The 19,693-nt window shown below is 39.4% G+C and overlaps 2 protein-coding genes across 2 annotated transcripts in view; both read right to left on the reverse strand.

Annotated features, from left to right (window-relative positions):
* The window catches only part of SLAIN1 (SLAIN motif family member 1), a 77,905-nt gene extending 62,418 nt beyond the window's left edge, over window positions 1-15,487 (reverse strand). Inside the window, exons 1-2 of the mRNA XM_044669361.1 lie at window positions 14,727-15,487; window positions 753-889 (exon numbers count right to left, since the gene is read on the reverse strand). Coding sequence (XP_044525296.1) covers window positions 753-889; window positions 14,727-15,487 — 898 coding nt within the window. The remainder of the gene's footprint in view (window positions 1-752; window positions 890-14,726) is intronic.
* Window positions 15,488-15,503: 16 nt separating this feature from the next.
* The window catches only part of SCEL (sciellin), a 153,015-nt gene continuing 148,825 nt past the window's right edge, over window positions 15,504-19,693 (reverse strand). The window contains exons 33-34 of the mRNA XM_044669362.1: window positions 15,724-15,902; window positions 15,504-15,599 (exon numbers count right to left, since the gene is read on the reverse strand). Coding sequence (XP_044525297.1) covers window positions 15,504-15,599; window positions 15,724-15,902 — 275 coding nt within the window. The remainder of the gene's footprint in view (window positions 15,600-15,723; window positions 15,903-19,693) is intronic.

Raw genomic sequence — 19,693 nt, forward strand, 5'->3', positions numbered from 1 at the left:
TAAATGGAAAACCAAGTTAGCTTTTGAAACATCTGCCCTTTTTTCCTTTTGTTGAAGAGCAGTTTTCCTCTATGATGAAAGCACTAGGTAAATCTAAATGGAAAAAATCAAGAACCCTTGAAGAAGTCTAAAGAAGAGCTATACATTGACTTTAAAAACAATAGATCAGGAGGAAAAGGAAGAACCCAACTGAGAAAAGGGGCAATTTTAATGATGATCAGTAGGAGGAATCTAGGAATGAAACCCTAGGATTTGTTGGGAATATGAGAAAAGAACAGATCCCTCAGCATAACTGAAGGACTGCTTCAACATTTCCATTCCCCATTATGCTTCATAAACCCATCAGAAACTGAAAATCAAGACTAGTCCCCTAGGTATGAGGGAAAGGGACTAACAAAGGGTTATCATAATTGATATCTTAGAATTCAACCATATATTTTCAGTAAACCTCAACGGCTTGAAACATTACTAGTATTTTTTAATACAAGAGTGAAAAAGAGGTACAGAAAATTATAACAAGAATTTGTTTATCACTATCATTCAGAGTGACAAAAAGGGACTCTTGGCAAACAAAAGGAGAAGACACAAGTGCAAATATTCACAAGGTCATATTGAAAAAACTGATTGCATAAATACACAAATGATTTATACAATTCAAGAACTGCATGTATCATTTGCAATGATAAAACTACAAAAATTTAAATCAAGGCAGAAGTTGTTAGATGCAATTGCTAAAAATTTATCAAACTTACCTTGCTCCAATCTGAAGCAAAGTGAACGTTTTGCAGCTTCCATCTCAGGTGTTGGATTATCTAGGACCCGTCGACACCACTGCAGAGGGCTCATTGAATTCTCTGGTAGACTGCATGCTTTAGAAGATGTGTACAGCCTTAAGTGAAAAAAAAATACAATATTTGGCATACTTATATTGCTTTTTCTCTAGAGCATGACAGTATGCAATCTCTGTGTTTTTTTAAAAGCTTAATTTTCACTTTCAATTAGCTAGAAATATTTTTCAACAATTCTATAAATAGAATGTTTCCCAAAACCAGATAAATATTTCTGAGAAGAAAGCAAACTTTCAACTTATTGGACTTTGAAGTCCTGTGTAGGGCAGGCTTTTTATGCCCCAAAAGGGATAATTCCATTCCTATTCCATGGCATTCTTTCACCCTAGAATCCAAGTTTTGATTCTATAAATCCTTATTTACATTCTATACTCTATTTGCCACTTATTTCTCTCTAATACCAGCCAAAAAATTACCACTAAGGGAAGGTGCATATCAAGAGAAGACCCTTAATATTTCCAGTTGTGTCTCCTATATACTCTATAGCAACATTACCATACAATAGCAACTGGTGGTGCTCAAAATATTAACCCTGTACATCTTCAAACAACTGTTAACAAGAAAGGATTTAACAAATGAGTTTTCCTTAGAGAATTAATCAAATTCAATTAATCAGACCACACCATTCCCCAATTCCAGGTAACTGAAATCAGGTTAATTGTGGTGTTGCTTAAACTAGCAATTCTTATTCTAATTACAAATCGTAGTCATTTAAGTTATTTCCCCTAAGGGACTCTTAGTTCCAGTTACTGTATGTTCTCAAAATAATATTTCTTTTAAAAAAGACCCAAAAAAATCTCTACAATTAGGAGTTTCCAGCAATCCAGACTGGTCTTCCATTTAAATATACTAACTCTAGTTTTCTGGAATGGCTTGGGAATACAATGCTCTTGAATTTGAGATAACTGAAGGTCAAAAAACTCTTGATATTTCAACCATTTTAGTTAATTATTATTAATATTTAGTTATAACCAATAAAAACTCTAAACATTAAAATTTGTCAAAATCAAACATATCACAATGCAATGCTCCACCAGCACTCCTAGGGAATGATTATATGTATCGTATAAAATATGAACAAGACAATTAACCTTTTCTTGAGGACTCAAGAAACCAGCTTTCTCAGACTATGCAATATAGCTGCAGAAAAAAAGAAGGCCTGAGACAAAGTACTGAAGTAGTATTGCTCTCCGTAGAAATGCTGGAATTTTCTTTCTGAAAAGATCTACCAAGTTACTTTTTGTTTTGTTTGTCACTCTTTCATAAAGGGCAAATGAAGTTTACAATTCACCCTAGGGTTTATGAAAATAAATGGAACAACTTCATGGCTAAAACAGTTTTTTCCTGCAGTTTTTTTGCCTTGCTCTCCATAAAGTTATCATCTCTCACTGCCTGCTGTTGCTGATGTCTTATGACCTGTCAAAAGTTATCAAGACATCTATTTTGTTTATGCATCACTAAGAAAACCATACTTCCTTGTCAACTTCAAATCACTCTTCCATTTCAGTTGCACCAAACTGGCTGACAGGATGTGAGGAAGAGGCTGAGCTACAAAGATGAATAAGACGGGTTTATCAGGCTCCACTCACAGAGCTCAGTCTAGTGAGGGAGAAAAGAAAAGTGCACAAAAAGCTATAAAAAGGTAGCTCTCCTGGACATTTCTATAGCACTTGGTCCTACTGACAATTTCTGGATACTAAAGGCTTCCTATGATTTCTATGATAGAGCTTTCTCTGAATTCTCGCATCTTTCTGACCCTTCTGTTCCTTAAGTTCTTTAAAGTTGTTGATATATTTGTTCAATTGACAAGAATGTGTTAAGTGTCCCCTCTTATTCCAGGCACTGGGCATAGAGAAAGAAGGAAATACTCTCTCCCTTTAGGGACCTCACACTGTACAAGAAAAAAGTTGTATCATAGATCTAGAACAGAAAGAGTTCTCAGAGGCTATCTCATCCCACTTTCTCATTTTACAGAGGAGGAAACCAAGGCCAAAGTCCATTAAAGTGACTTGTCCAAGGTCATAAGAAAGTAGTAAATCAGGAGGAAAGAGGAGAGGGAAAGAAAATGAATCATGTAAACAAGGAAAAATATTTAAAAATAAAAATAAAATAAAAGATGACCCCCAAAAAATAGTAAATCAGAAGCTGGAATGAAATAAATGCCAGTTGGCTGACTTGATACCTAACTGTATCTCAGGCCCTTTGGCTAAAGTCAGTGCTCTTTTTCCACTGATACACTGTCTACTGTATACAGATGAAGGAATACAAAATGCATGGAAAAACACAAAAATTACAAGTAACTTGGGAGTAAGGAGAGGTTTGGTGGAGGTGGCACTTGGGATAAGCCTTTAAGGAAATTCAGTATTCTAAAATATGGAGGAGGTGAGAAGGAAGCACACTTCAAACAACTGAGACAGCTTGTGCAAAGGCAGGGGAGCCAGAAGTCATACAAGAGAATAGTGAGTAGGACAATCTGGCTTGAATGTAGTGTTCAAAGCGGAGTGAGTAGGATAATGTAAAAATCATTTTTGGAAGAACAGGAAACAGACTGTAAAGGGCTTTAAATACCAGAGGAGTTAATATTTTATAGTACAGGCAACAAGGAGTAGTAGAATCTTCTTAAGCAAAGGAATGACTTCCTCCAGCTTTTTTCAACAACATGTGAAGGAAGCAGATGGTGGGAGTATGGGAAAGGCTCACAACTAGAAGCTTATTCATGAGATTAGTGGGTAGGCCATGAAAGAAATAATGTCGATTGCTCTCAACCCTGTTCAATTTTTCTCCTTCGACAGAATGGCGAATAAGAGAGAAAAAGATGCTGAGAATTCTCAGACCATCCTCAAGAGTCCATTTGGCTATTTGTGCCATTTATGTAGTCACTGTTCAATAGAGAAGGAAATTTTCAGGAAGAACTCAATGAACCACTCCATACTAACTGGCTCTACAAATGAAAGCAAAAGAATATATTAAAGAGTTGCTACTAAATAAGATTAACCAAAAGCTTTCAAATTCTCCTAGGAAAGGTGAAAAGAAAATTGGCAGTATGGCTTTCTTCCATCGCCTGGAAGCAATGAGAAATCTTTCAAGAACATTGTTGTATATTGTTGTCTCATCTCGATAACCAAAAGAATTCAAGGAAATAGAAAACTATGAAAACAAGATCATAGAAAAACAAGCTAGAGTTGAAAGGGGCCTCAGAAGTCATCCATACCAATTCTCCCATTTATGAGGAAAAGAACTGAGGCCCAGAGAGATTAAGCAACTTGGCATAGCTGTACAGCACTTATTATAAAGTCTGAAAAATAATAGGCAAATAATAAATACTTCCTTCCTTCCTTCTAAAAGTCATACACGTATAGTAAGAATGAGGCCGAATTTAAAGCAATGTCCTCTGATTAAAGAACCAGTGTTCTTTCTCTCTCCCAGCTAATATGCTAACAAGCTATTTTAGGAAGAAATTGGCATATTCCCCCAAACAAAGCTCTAGAGAGACACACATATATGATGTATACACACAAACACATACACATACATACACACACAATGTCTCCAATGCAAAGGTGGGACAGAAGGCAGAATAGAAAAAACTATTGGAAAAATATAGTGCTAGGTCAAAAACTGAGATACCAAGTTTGTAGACTACTTAGAAACCTCACACTTATGTATCATCCATAGTTTCTTCAGGAAAAGAGTGATAAAGAGCAGACATAACAACAACAAAAGAAATTGATTATATCTTTGACAAAGGGAAAAGTAACTTGATAGGGGCAGGTAGGTGACTCAGTGGATGAAGAGCTAGGTGTGGAGTGAGGAGGACTAGGGTTCAAATATGACCTCAGACATTTCTTAGCTGTGTGAAACCTGGACAAGTCTCTTGAACCCAACTGTCCAGCCCTTACAACTCTTCTGCTTGGAACTGATACTTAGAATCAATTTTAAGATGGAAGGTAAGGGTTTAAAAATAAAGAACTAAATATTAACATGAAAACCATTTAAGAATTAGCTACCTTCCTAGAGTCAGATCATAGATTAAATATAGAAAAAAAAGTCTTAGTTTAGATTGTATTCCCCAAACTGTAAACTTCTTGAACACAGAGAATGTTTTCTGTCCATTTTTATATCTTACTGCTTAGCACAGCGTGTGGCACATAATAGGTACTTAATCATTATTTACTGGGAGAGGTGTAAGAGAGAAGAGAAGAAAAGTATGAGACAGATTTTTGGACATAGCTAATATGAGTATTTATTTCTCTTGGATAAACATGTTTATTATAATTTATTACACATTTATAACAATTCATGTATTATATTATTGTTACATAGCATTATATACAAAAATTTAAAATGGTGACAAAAAAATAAAGATGAGATGATGCCACATGGAATTGGCTCAATTAGATCTGTTTAAAATTAAGGTTACTGACTACCAAAAAAACGGAAAAATAGACAATAAACAATGATTACTACCCATTTCTTAGAGAAGTTTAATACAAAACAAGAAGCCTGAAAGAATCCAGAAACCAGCTCAGTTAGTAAGCCAAATCTCCTTGCCAAGCCAGCAGACCTGGCAGCCAAATGTAACACCACTTTAGAACACTCACTGGCAAAAACCTCATGGAAGATGAGCAGTTATCACCTCACAAAAAAGGTGAGGAGAGAACTCTGTGGAAAGGGTGGCATGAGACTCATCTAAGCCAGATCCTCCTAAGATATTTGTAGACAAAACAGAAAGAATAACTAATAAAGTTGAAATAAAACACATCTGCCAGTGTTTTTAGAGCACTTTATTGAGAAATGACAGATTTTAAGAGTTGGGGAGGACCTCAGCAGCCACCTAATCCAATACTATCTGATAAAAACTTTTATGCTACAACATACGCAATGGGCATCTAGCTTCCATTTGAAGATAGAGACCCCAAGAGAGAACCTCACAGCTTTTCAATACAATCCCAGTCCCTTCATGCATAGTTCTAATTAGTAAGGAAGGTTTTCCTGATATTAAGCTTAAATTTGCCTCTATGAAACTTCTATCCATTGTTTCTTCTTCTGACCTGTAAAGTCAAACAGGCAAGATCTAAACCCCTTTTCATATGACAGGCCTTCAATTAGTTAAATACAGGTATCTCATTGCCCCTGAGTCTCTTCTTCAGGCTATACATACCTAGTTCTTTCAACTGATCTTTATCCAAAACATTCAGAGTCCTTCACGATACAGCTTATCAAATGTGCTTCCTAAGGCAACTCATCACAAAATGACCAGAACAAACAAAACTACAAAATGCTCTTTGTAGAAATAAAGGCAGATGCTTGGAGAACTATTCAATAGATACACAAGTAAAATAAATAGAATGCTATACCAAATTATCTAGTGTTACTGTATAGAACTAAACAAAACAGCAACATTCAAGAGAAAGAACAAAAAAAGTTCCAATAATCTCCAGGGGGGAAAAGTGAAGTTAAAAAAAAAGTAGGAAAAAACTCATCTCAGATTATCAGATTTCAGACTATAAAATGGCAATGATCAAAATAATTTGATATTGATTAAAAGACAAAAATATCCTACTATCATTGGAACTAACAACTAAAATCCAGAAGCAAACAGGGAAAGTCTAGAATTCAATAAACATGACACTAAAATTATTTGAGTTAAGTTCTTCCTAGTAAGACAAAAACTGAGGGGAAAAAAATGAGGGGAAAAATTCTTCCCTCACCCTCCTTTAGTGTGTTATCTTCTGTCATTATATTGTAAACTCCCTGAGAGCTTTTGTCTTTGGTAACTGTATCCCCAGTACTTAGCACAGTAATGGACACACAGGTGTTTAATAAATGTTTATTCACTATTGACTAATGAGGATATATTTATGTATTAGGATTTTAATGTGCTTCCTGAATTAATTTCCTTTTTCTCCCCAAATGACCAACAGGGATTTACACAGTAGGCACAGTGTTTCAATGTTTTACAATACGTAGTTTAATTACATTATTTCAGTTAAGTCTTATAAAATGGTTACTTGATGTATTGTTTTCCCCATTTCATAGCTGAAGAAAGTGAGTCTTAGCAAATGTTCAATTCAGGATTTGAAACCAAGTCTTTGTGACTTCAAGTTCTGTACCTATTCACTACATCATGACTTTTCTTTTTGATACCAAATATACTATGTTAGAAAATTGGGATGATACTTAAGACCAATTTGAGAAGAACTCATGGACCTATAACAAAAGATACTGAAGAATTCTGTTATCAAAATAATTTTAAAAGGTACCCATGGATCAATTTTTCAAAACACAGAAAAATGAGGAAGATTTCAAAAGTATGGGAAAAATAAGAGTGCTCCTGATTTTTAATATGAAAAACTACCCACTCCTGTCTTTCATATCTCCTTAAAACTTTTGTGAGAGAGCCTTGACCTACCCTGAACCTGAGCCAGGGTTTAAAAATCAGGCTTTCCCCACAATCTGCTCCTTGTTTTCCATTTGTTCCCCTACCCTTGAGTCTTTCAAGAACTGGGTGAAATGGAGAGAAAAGTTGTCTTCTCTCTGCCCTCACCCTGATTCAGCCAATGTTGAGGGTCCATAGATGCTCACAGCCAGAGAGCCCATCAATCCAACAGTTCGTGGTTTTCAGCCAAATAAATATTTAAAGTTAAAAAAAAAAAAACTTTTGTGAGAGCAATCTATGAATGAAAACAAGGTGTGTTACCAAGACTAAGACGTCTAAAGATTTTTAATATAGCAAGCCACATCTTAAAAGTCAAAAATTTAAGAAAAACAGAGAATATAAAATCCATTATTCCTATTCTTTTCTGGTTTCAAAACATAATTTTGCTTTCAGCTTTTAAAAATAATATAGAAATTGCTAAATTATGGCATAATAATTTAGTGAAATATATTTTGCAATTAAGAACAAAGTAGAGAGCTAGCTAGATGGCTCAATGGATAGAAAATCAGGCTTAGACCTAAGAGATCCTAAGTTCAAATCTGTTCTCAGATACTTCCTAATTGTGTGACACTGGGCAAGTCACTTAACTCCCACTGCCCAGTCCTTACTCCTTTTCTGCCTTGGAACCAATATATGGTATTGATTCTAAGATAGAAGGTAAGGTTTTTGTTTTTTTTTAAGAGTATAATGTGGCATAATGTATAGGATGCCAGAACGCAGAGTCAGAAGACTTACAAGTTCAAATTTGGTCAAAAGATACTTACTATGTAAACCTTGAACACTTAACTTTGGCTGCCTCAGTTCCCTCACCTGTAAAATAAGCTGGAGAAGGAAATGGTAAACCACTTCAATATCTTTGCCAAGAAAACACTGTAATAGTTAAAAATGGGTTTGACAAATATAAGAATTTTTTTTAAAAATTACTGTGGTTGCTGTTTATAAAAATAATTAATTTCTCTAGTCAAAATTACTGTAAGCAGCTTTTATTTACAGCAAGATCGAAATATTAAAGTGGTAAATATGGAAAAGAGGTAGAAAAAATCACCTAGCTACAAATAACCTAAATCCTAATCCTAATGCCTCTAGACCTCAAATGTGAATCCAAAAGCGAATCTCACCAGAATCCAAAGTCTTAATTAGGAAGCCAAAATCCAAAGAGCCACGAGATGCTGAAAAATCCACCAAGAACTTTCAGCGCACATAAGGTTAAGACCACCTAGAATCTCACCAAAGCTTACACTGAAGAGAGTGTCCCCCCAAAGCACCAATCAAGAGAGAGAGTCCTCACCGAAGAGCCAAGGAAGGAATCCAAAAAATCTTCTCAACACCTGAAGGGCCAAGGAATGAATGAATGAATCTTCTCCTCCAACTTCCTGTCTCTCTTCCACTTCACAGGTACCAATCACAACCTCCCTAGCTGCTGCCTAGCACTGCCCAAGGAGGGGCAGTGCTTGTGGCCTTTGTGGGTGTGAACTTTTTTTTCCTAGTGACTTGTAAACTCTCTTACTTAGTGACTTACTAAGTGTTAAGTAGGGGCACTTTAAATTATTGATTGATTAAATTAAAGGTTGCTGATTGATTACATTAAAAATAAACAAAGAGAGTTTAATTCTCTCTTCACAACCCCAAATGGATCTGAAAAGACTGAACAACAACATGGCAGATGTAATGAAAATTTTTCCCCCTGCTCCTCAAATGTCAAAAATCAAGTGTCATAAAGCTGAGAGATGTATGCTCACCTAAAATATTAGACAGAACATAGAGAAAGTCCAGAGTAAAGTGGAAATTGAAGATAAAGAAGTTCTTCAAGGGTTCTTGTACATGAATGATATTGTCATTACTACATCTAGACCCAAAACACTATTGGCCATCTTCAATGAAATTCATGGTCAAAGGTAACAGACTAACTATTATCCATAATATATATATATATTCCAAATTAGGACTGAGCAGATAGACTTATTCTATCTGTGGAAATGTATATATATATTTCATACCAGGATGTATATTAGAAAAGAAGGTATAAATCCAAATTATATATTTACCGTTACACATAAAATAAGGATCGTATACTCCAGCTGATCAAAACTAGACCTACAGATGACTAGAATGGGGTGGAACAAAAATATAAAAAAAGAATATTAAACAACATCTTTCTTGCCTTAAGGTTCTTCATAAGTATAAGGAAAAGAACCTCATTCTTTATAAGTTAAATGATTAGTAAAATCTGACATTTTGGATTTGCTGACATATACCTGCTCTTTTCTTACCCTCTATAATCATTCCAAATTTTTAAAAACTAATAATTTCAAGGTGAGTACTTATTCTTTAATCTTTTGTGTCCAAGATATTCCTAGTTTATTGTGAACAATTTTCCATTCAAATGTTACGTTCAACTACTAAAAGGCATTTTAATGAAATGCCATCAAGACTTCCTGACACCAAAAAGCAATATAGTTCAATTTATTAAACTAAAATTGATTGCAAAACAAAAATAAAAACATTTTTACCAGTGGCAGAATGAGATTTGTCAGTAATATTTTATCCTTGTAATATTCTTGACAGTTACACATAAATTCATGATGTCATTTTTAAGTAAAAACACAAAAGATCACAACAGTATTTTGATGACATCAGCCCTTCAAATCATGATATAAAGTCCCAGAACAGTTTCTTTTGTATCTGTCAGGATGATAAAGAAGAAACAATCTCTAAATGCTGGAAAAACATTTCTTCTTCATTGAAAGAAAAATGAAATTTTCTTGCTAGTAGTATGTTAACCTCAAATAGGCAACATGCTACTCACCTCACCCCCCAAAAAATATCCCTCCTAGAGCAGCTTACAAGGGTTTTTCAAATCAGCTTGTTCTTGGTCTTAGAATTGTAATTTAGAAGTTGTGTCTAAAGGCTTTATTCAGCTTCTCTTCACAATTCCCTTCCAACATGCTCAGCAGTCCTTCCCAATCTGCCTTTAATCTTTCTTCTTCTAACTATGAACCTATTTCTTTCTTCACAGTCAAACTTTTTCCAAAAGTTGTCCATGCCCAATACTCAACTTCCTCACTATCAAATTTCAGTTCAGCTCACTGTATTCTTATTTCCACACTATTAATGTATTCACCACACTACTGAAACTTCTTTAATGTCTCCAATGACATCTTAATTGTTGAATCAAATGCCCTTTCAAATTCTGTGCCATCATTCAGTTTGTTCTCTATTTAACATTTGATGACCACCTGCCCCAAGAGTTCTTAACCTTTTGTCATGGACCCTCTTTGGCAGTTGAGGAAACCTATGGACTGCTTCTCAAAATGTCTGTTAATAAGCAAAACAAAATATATAAGATCACAAAGGAAACCAATTTTAATGGATATTTTTTTATCCAAGTTCAAGAATCATGGTTATAAATGGCTGACCTACTTCTGGATACCCTCCCCTCCCTTGGCTTAAGAGACATCAGTCTATTAGAATTCTACCTCTTGAAGCTTTCTGTGTCCAGCACTGGCTACTTGCCCTCTCCCTAACCTTTAAAATAGGTGTCCCACAAAATTGCTTAAACACCTTAAACTCAACAAACCTGGTTATTGTCTTTTCCCAAAAAGAATAGCCCTGATGACTTCACCATTTCCATCAGTGGTACTACCATTCTCTTAAGTCTTCCAAATCCAATGTTATCTTTTATCTCTCTCACCTTTCAGATGACAGTTATCATTCTCTCTTTGCAAGGTCTCATATTCTCTTCTTCTATTCCCACCCTCACAATCCTACTACTACATTATCCCTATTACCTGATTATCTGAACTACTACTGTAACTTCCTCAATGATATTCTCACTTCTATTTTGCCACCTCCCTATATAGCCTTCACTGCCAAAGTTAAGTCTTCCTTAAACATCCATCCCATTGTCTAATTGCCCTCTTCAAAAGCCTAAAAGTATGACTGACTGCACAGCTCAAATCTTAAAGATCAGGCCAGAGTAGATAAACTCTTCCTTAAAGAGGAAAAATCAGTAGCTTCAAAGAGCATAAAGGGAATATTGACAGGCAAATACTGTATTTTGTGAGGGGGGAATTGAGATAGTTCCATTTCACTAACAAAATAAAAATTGGGAAAGGTCCCAAATAGGGAAAAATCAGACTTAAACAGCAGCAAAACAAGACCAAATGGATTTCCCAATTAATGCTAATAAGATGTCTGGGAGTATGTCATCAAGGCCCTCCACAATCTGGCACTATGCTATCCTTCCAGAGCTATTTCACACTACTCTCCTCTATGTAATCTCTGCTTCAAATTGGACCAGTTGCCTGAACACCCCCTGCTGCTTTGCTGTCTCCATGCCTTTGCTCACTGTGTAAACCTTCTTTGCCAGGCCTTTCCACCTACAGCTGTTGAATTCCTATCTACCCTTATTAAAGCCCAACTGAATTACCACCTCTTCAATAAAACCTTTGATGCTTCTCCAGGCAAAAGAGTTCTTTTAACCTGGTGTCCACGAACTTGCAGAGTTTGTTTTACCCTGAGTTGAAAACTATACTTCAATATAATTGGTTTCCTCTGTAATCCTATGTATTATATGCATTTAAAAATATTCTGAAGGGGGCAGTTGGGTAGCTCAGTGGATTGAGAGCCAGGCCTAGAGGCGGGAGGTCCTAGGTTCAAGTCTGGCCTCAGACACTTCCCAGCTGTGTGACCCTGGGCAAGTCACTTGGCCCCCATTGCCTACACTTACCACTCTTCTACCTTGGAGCCAATACACAGTATTGACTCCAAGTCAGAAGGTATGGGTTTAAAAAATGTATATATTCTGAGAAAGAAATCATAGGATTCACCAGACTGCCAAAATGGTCCATAACTCCTCCCCCCCAAAAAATTAAGAATTCCAGCTTTCAGAATTAGATTTTTCTTCTTCTCAACAGTTATTTGTATATATAGTAATCCTCTCATTGGAAGCTCCATGAGGGCAGGATTTCTAATCTAAAAATTATCCTTAACCCCCATTAATCTATCTAGCATAGTGATCTGTACATAATTGTAATCTTAGGGCATCAAAATCACTAAAAATTAGCTAAATATGCTGTATTCTTAAAAAGGTCTCTAATCTAAATATCTTTACCCTCATTTAATAACATGCAATAGTTATTTGATATAGTTGAAATCACTAAAAACTAGCTAATCACCTTTAAAAACATAACTATAGGGGGTAACTGGATAGCTCAGTGGATTGGGAGCTAGGCCTAGAGATGGGAGGTCCTAGGGTCAAAACTGGCCTCAGACACTTCCCAGCTGTGTGACCCTGGGCAAGTCACTTAACCCCCATTGCCTACACTTACCACTCTTCTACCTTGGAGCCAATACACAGTATTGACTCCAAGATGGAAGGTAAGGGCTTACAAAAATAAATAAAAACATAACTATGTCAATGATTTGGAACTTACAATATAGAAATATTTTAACCTTTGGGATTAAAAAAAAGTTTAAATCAAAGAACGTTTAGAGTACAGTTTGTGTTTTCTGAACCACCTGCATAGGCATCAAAATAAAGAAGTTCTGATGGACACTTGTGAATATCTTAAGCCTTCCTATACTTAAGACTTGGTGCCAAAGTGACTTCTCTTTCTCTATATTATATGAGGCTATCACACAAAAGGATAGAAAGAAGCCTAAAGAGGAATAGTTAGGAAAAGAAAAGGAAACTCACAAGAGGGTCAATGAGGGTAGGCAATGGAAGCAGCTGATTAAAGTGCAACAGAAGAGACCATATTAAAAATGCCCCTTTTAAAAAAATTCATATTTTAGTGCCAAATATTAAATTGTGTCTTATAGAATGTGATATGGGGGGGGGGCAGGCTTCCTGTTATAGTCAAGTGGTGAGCTTCAGAGAAAAAACAAATATTTCAGGGGACAGTGAACACACCAGGTGTTATAATTTCAAGGTCTGCCTAGGGCAGACAAATGTTTTGTCCAGGCAGGTTCTGCCCTACATAGTCTCTTCCCCTAGTTTTAGAAAGAGAAGCTTTCTTATTGTTATTTGTTCTTTCACTAGATTTTAAAAATGCAATTCATGCAACAAGCCTGTGAAAACAGGGAAGGAACCAAGGTTTATCTTTAAAAACTTGATGCTAACAAATTCAAAAGCTTAACCAGTGACCAAAACAAGTTTTCATTCCCTGGTTATTTAGGTGAAACTGATATTAATTTTCCCTAGGTGAATATGTCACAACCTCTGAATTTCTACTGGGTCAATTTTTACTGATGAGGAAAATAAAAGGGATTGAAATAGACATGCTTTGAGATCTCTTCCCCTCGAGAACCATGATCCTATTTGAGCCTTGAGTGACTTTAGGTCATCTGTTGAAGTTCACTAATTAGAAATTCTCAGAACTTTAAGAACCTTTTACAAAAGGCTATCCCAGTTGGAAAGGATACTTTTCTAAGAGAAAGTAGCATTCACTGGACAAGGAAAAGAGGTAAAGAGTTTCCAACTGAACTTAAAAGTAAAAAACAATGCCTTTGGCTCCCTGGTAAAATTCCCACCTAACATACACAGGCTTAGGAATCCCTATTTATGTTTACATTTCTCACATCCATATCTGAGAAGAGTCTGTGAAGTCAGCACATTTTGGAAGGCAAGTCTGAATCTCAAAGGGAGATAATCAAGAATAAAATATCAATGGAAATGCAGCAACTGAAAATATATGACTGCACCAACCCAGATCTCTAGGATAGGGCAAAACAGACAAACTGTTCCTTAAATAGAAAAAATCATTCAAAGGAACAAAAAAGAAGTATTAGTAGGCAAATAGTATAGAGTAGAAGAAGTAAGGGAATTCAGATAACAGGATTGGTCTGTTTCCCTATGGGGAAAGGTAATAGTGACCGAAAAGCAGATATAAACAGCAACAAAACAAGATCATATGGATTTTCCAGTTAATGCTAATAAGGAGTCTGAGATCCAACAATTGTATCAAAAGTAGGATTAAAAGGCAAACGGGTATAGCTAGCCAATTCATCGCTTAGCTCTAGCAGGAGCTAACAGCAAAGGGGGGTTTCCAATGATTTAAGGGCGGGGAAAGCTTCCTTAGGTCCCTCAAGAGAAAGAAAATAATCGCCCCTGCTCAATGAGAGCCAGGAGCCCTGGAGTGACACAAGCTATTTGCACCTGTCACTGCCACCATTTCCTGTATCTGAGAGGAGGCGACAAAGTTGCCCTCAGGGTCTCAGAGGATGGCGGTAAGAAGAAGGGTAAGGCCTTAAGAACCCAGAGAGGGGCACCCTTCTAATTCTTCCACCTCCCCATCTAGGGCCCCAGGGACCTTCACAGACACCTTCCCTTGAGACTAGGGCACCTGGACATGCACCAGGGACCAGGGTTACGAGATGAGCACAAGGGCTGGAATAATAAAAGGAAAAGTAAGAGATAGCGAAAGGTTCAAGGATACCATGTATACTCGTCCTCCAGCTGGCTGCAAAATCCGTTCTCTAGGTCCAGCAGCTCCACCTCATCCAACAGGGTCGGAGCAGGAGAGGACGGGGTCGAAGTCCCCAGAGGAGACGCGCTCCCTGGCTCCTGTCCCCCGCCAGTCCCACTTCCCCCTCCGTTTTCTCCAGGCCCTGGGAAACCGGCGGGGGATGGTTTGAAATAGACGAAGGGCGGCTCGGGCTGAGCTAGGCTGCACAGGAGGGTCGGGGCCGGGCTGGGCAGACAGTAGGTACCAGGGAAAGCTGGGCTGCCGCTGCTACTGCTGCTGCTACTGCTGCCGCCACCCGTGCTTAGTGCCAGCGCCAATCCCCCAGCGGAGCCCGCAGCCGGGGGGCTCAGGGGGCTTCCAGCTGCGGGCGGGACGGTCACGGTCACAGCCATGGCCGGCGGGGACAGCGGCGGGGGGAGCAGCAGCAGGTGCGAACCGGAGGAGGCGGCGGCCGCTGCGGGGTGGGCGGAGGAGGTCAAGGAGGAGGCTGAGGCTGAGCAGGAGGAGGAGGAGGAGGAGGCGGCGGCGGCCGCGGCAGCGCTGGCCGCCCGGCTCCGCAGCTGCTCGTTCTGCTTCTCCAGCTTGCGCACCAGCTCCTGCAGCTTCTTCACCTCAAGCTCCGCGTTCACCACGCTCCCTGAGCCGGCTCCGGGGCCGCCCCCGCCGGGAGAGCATTTCACCTGCTCCGCCATCATCTGCGGCGCGGGCGGCTTCAGCAGAGCTGCCTCCATCCTCCGAGCCCGGACCCTAGAACCGAGGCCAGGGCCACCGTCCCCGCGAGCTGGGGCTGCTGCCGCTGCCGCTCCTCCCTCCCTCCCGCCCGCCCGAGCCCGGGGGCCAGCACTGCGGGTACAGAGAGCGAGCCCCCTGCGAGCATCAGCCACCTGCCCCGGCCTCGTCCGGCCGAGCGAACGCGAGCCAGCGAGCGAGCGGGCAGCAGCCACCAAGTTCTTCTGCACATGCTCACTGGAGCCCCCTCCGGTCCCACAGGGCTTTCAAGAGCTAGGATCCGCGGTTCCGGGTTTTTGCCCGGGCCGGGTGGGGGTGGGGGGCGTGGCGTGGCGTGGGAGCAGTTGGGGGGGATGCGCTTTGATGAGAGGGAACTGTGAACTGTGAAAGGGCGGCGCCGGATCCGGGGCTTGGGGTCTTGGTGGCAGGAGCGGAAACAAACACTCTGGGGCCCAGGTGCCTAATTAAGGGAGTGGTTCTGGCCCAATGTGAAAAGTTTTCCTTCCTTTCATTCATCCCTAAGCATTGACCAAGGCTTCCCGGTGGGTGCACATTGTTTCCTATGGTTAGGGGAGGAGATATTGAAAATATCTTGGAAGGCACAGTGCCTGTGGTTAGGAAGCTTAAATACCAGGCGACCAAGCGCCCAGGCCCTCGGTGGGCAGTGGGATCATTCACCACCCGCTGCTAAGAAAAATCTATAGTTATGAATACCAGTGTTGGTTGATGTGCTTTAGGTTGCACACACCACAGTGATTCTAAAAGCAGTCAAGCATTGGCATTGGTAACCCAAATACACAAAAGTGTAAGAGGTAAAAACTAATCGTTTGAGAAGCTGTTCCCAGAATCAAAACTGGCATGTTGGAAGGGACCTCAAAGGTCCTAAAGGAAAGGAATCACCAGTGTAATACACTGCAATAAACCCAACAAAGAGAATTCAAGTCAATGTGAATACATCCAAAATGAGGGAATCCAGCATTGCATTTTGGGAAAGTTCTTAAAGAATCAGTCCTGACATCAAGCTTAAATTCGCCTCTTTTGTCTCTTTCACAGGTTTCTCAGGGTTTGCTCCCTGGAACCCAAAAAAATATGGGGGGGTGGGGGTGAAGTAGTTCGGGGAGGGTACCTTTTGCAAGGATGCAAGACTGTGAAACAGCTTAAAAACAAAAAGAGAAAATTATTAATTTAGAAGGTAATGGTGAATCTGGCCAGGAGGATAGCATAAATGAAAGACTGCCTTCTACATGGAACAGCATAGTTGGAAGCTGTTCCCAGATGACCTCAATTCTGGGGTCTTTATCCTCTTCACAAGAGTGAAGATGTGACTCTAGAGTGGTATGCACTGAGGCATGGGCAGGAGGGAGGTTTGCCTGAAGACATAGGGGGTGACTCTCATAGTTTAGAGGGCAGATGGGTGTCTGAGATACAACTTGATGATATCAAAGAGGTGTATCTCTCAGTCCATCTCAAATCTAAAGGACAATACAAGCAGAATAATCTTCTCAGAGACTTAAAGGAGTTATCAGGTGTTTTGGGTTAAGAGTCACAAAGATAAAAAGGGAGGAAAGGAATTTCCCTGCTTACATTCCCTTGCCTGAAACATTTCTATAGTTTTGGAGGTACAGTGTCCATGCCACAAAACAGGTCTAAATAGTTCTTCCACTTGGCAACCCTTCAAATGCTTGAACCCAACTATTAACTCTCACCTTTCCCCATGCTAAAGATCCTCACTTTCCTTCTATTGATCCTTTTCTATTATTTTTCCATTTCTTTTTTCATAGGAAGCTGTTGGGAGGGAGGGAGCTTCTGGAATCTAGTCCTAGCTTTTTTGTTTTGCAGTCTTGTCTGACTCTTCCTGATCCCATTTTGGAGTTTTCTTGGCAAAGTTAATGGAGTGATTTGCCATTTTCTTCTTCAGCTCATTTTAAAGATGAGGAAACTGAAGCAAAAAGGATTAAGTGATTTGCCCAGGGTCACATAGTTAGTGAATTTCTCAAGTCAATTTGAACTCAGGAAAATGAGTGTTCCTTCAAGCCTGGCATGTTTATCTACTGTACCACCTAGTTTCCCTTTCTATTCTCCAGATTTGTCTAAAACTGAACTCTTCCCCTCCCTTCACATTTCCCTATTTCTGTTGAAGGCACCATGATTCTAGTCTCCCAGGTCTATGTAACCTCCACATTAGCCTAGATCAGTGATGGTGAACCTTTTAGAGATGGAGTACTGGCCCCACCTACCCCCCCAAATCCCACAGGGAGGAAGAAAGCTCTCCTATTGGACTGCTGATGGGGGGTGGGAGGGTAAATAAGGAATGTCCTCAGTGAGTGTACAGAGGGGGAGAGGAGGGCCCAAGCTCTCAGCTCCCCACCTGCTCTGCCACCTGTGAGCTGCCCACCTCACCTCCTGTACAATCCCATTGGACTGCTGGACAAAGGGGTGGAGAGGGGTAGGGGAGCAGCTCTTCCTGAGTCTCTCTGCCTTTCTAGTAATAAACTCTGGAGGGAGTGGAAGCATAGGGGGAGGAGGGAGGCAGCCAAGTGCCCACAGGGAGCATAGGTTCACCATCACTGTCCTAGATGGTTTGCTCACTTTCCCTACATTCCAATCAGTTGCTATATCTTGATGCTTTCTGCAGCATTCTACATTCTACATCTCTAGATTCCACTTTTCTCCATTTACACAGCTACCACCTTAGTTCTGACACTCCTTACCTCTCAAATAGATGGTTGCAACAACCTCCTAATTGGTTCCTCACCACACTAGTCTATCCTACCAGAGCTGCATATGTAATTTTCTGGGGCTTCCTGAAAATTTGATCAGTCACTCCCCATTCAATCACTTCTAGTGCTTTCCTATTTTTCTGTAGGCTGAACTAGAAACTCCTTTTAGATTTTAAAGCCCTTCACAACCAGGCCCCAAATCACCTTTTTAGCTTTAAATACATGAACATTCTCTCCCAAACTCTGAGGCCTTATCTCTGTTGCTCACACAATTCTTTCACTTTCCACTGGCTATGCCTCTGAATTCTTGGCTTTACAATCTTTTGCATAAAACTGTACCTGATAATCCCAGCTGTTTGTACTCTCCTACCCAAGCTATCTTCTATTTAATTACTTTGTGAGTAGTTATTGTCTAAATCATTTATGCTAAACTTAAAGCTTAAATATCTTCACACTTAAGTAGTTTAAGACTTAATTAAGACTTTTTGGAGGAGACCCCTTGGTGGTTCAGTGTATTGAGAGCCAGGCCTGGAGATGGGAGGTTCTAGGTTCAAATCTGATCTCAGACACTTCTTAGCTTTGTGACCCTGGGCTGAAGTCACTTAATCCACTTTGCCTAGCCCTTACCACTCTTCTGCCTTGGAACTAATACATAGTATTGATTCTAAAACAGAAGGTATGGGCTTAAAAAACACTTTCTGGATACCCTGTATGTATGCATGGATACTTATTTATGCTGATATGTATACATATTGTTACTTTGTCACTACCATTAGTATATAATCTTATGAAAAGGGATTGTTTCATTCCTGTCTCCAGTAACTAGCACAATGTTAAGTCATCATAGTGGTTGTTCAGTTGTGTCCAACCCTTCATGACCCCATTTGTGGTTTTCTTAGCAAGAAATTAGAGTGGTTTGCCATTTCCTCCTCTAGCTCTACTGAGTCAAACAGAGTTTGCCAGGGTAACATAGCTAGTAAGAGCCTGAGACTAAATTTGAACTCAGGCCTTCCTGACCTAATACTCAATCTACTGGACCACTGCCCAAATTTGGCAGCTTGGTAGTTAGTGCTAAATAAATCCTTATTGATTGATTTATAAACTGTAAAAAGTGGAAAGGCAAATAGATTCCATGCAAGCAGAAACATTAATCCTTCAATTAATGAGTCAGGAATCCTTTTATGGGAAAGCATTTGTTTTGATGTTGTGACTTAGCCCTCTGAGACCAGTTCATTTTCAGGTATTTATTATTTATTTCCGTGTGTGTGTGTGTGTGTGTGTGTGTGTGTGTGTGTGTGTGTGTGAAATGTTGTTGTTGATCAACATCTCAGTCCCCATTGCAATGAATGAGTATTGGAAGTGTATCCATAAACAAACACTTGTCAATATGATATAAACAAATGTATGTCCCTGATGTCATATCTGCCCTTGACTATCCCCATCTCTCTATCTTCACCTTTCTTAGAAACTGAGACTTAACCCTCTACT

This window comes from Gracilinanus agilis, chromosome 3 (assembly GCF_016433145.1).
Source record: "Gracilinanus agilis isolate LMUSP501 chromosome 3, AgileGrace, whole genome shotgun sequence".
Taxonomy (NCBI): domain Eukaryota; kingdom Metazoa; phylum Chordata; class Mammalia; order Didelphimorphia; family Didelphidae; genus Gracilinanus; species Gracilinanus agilis.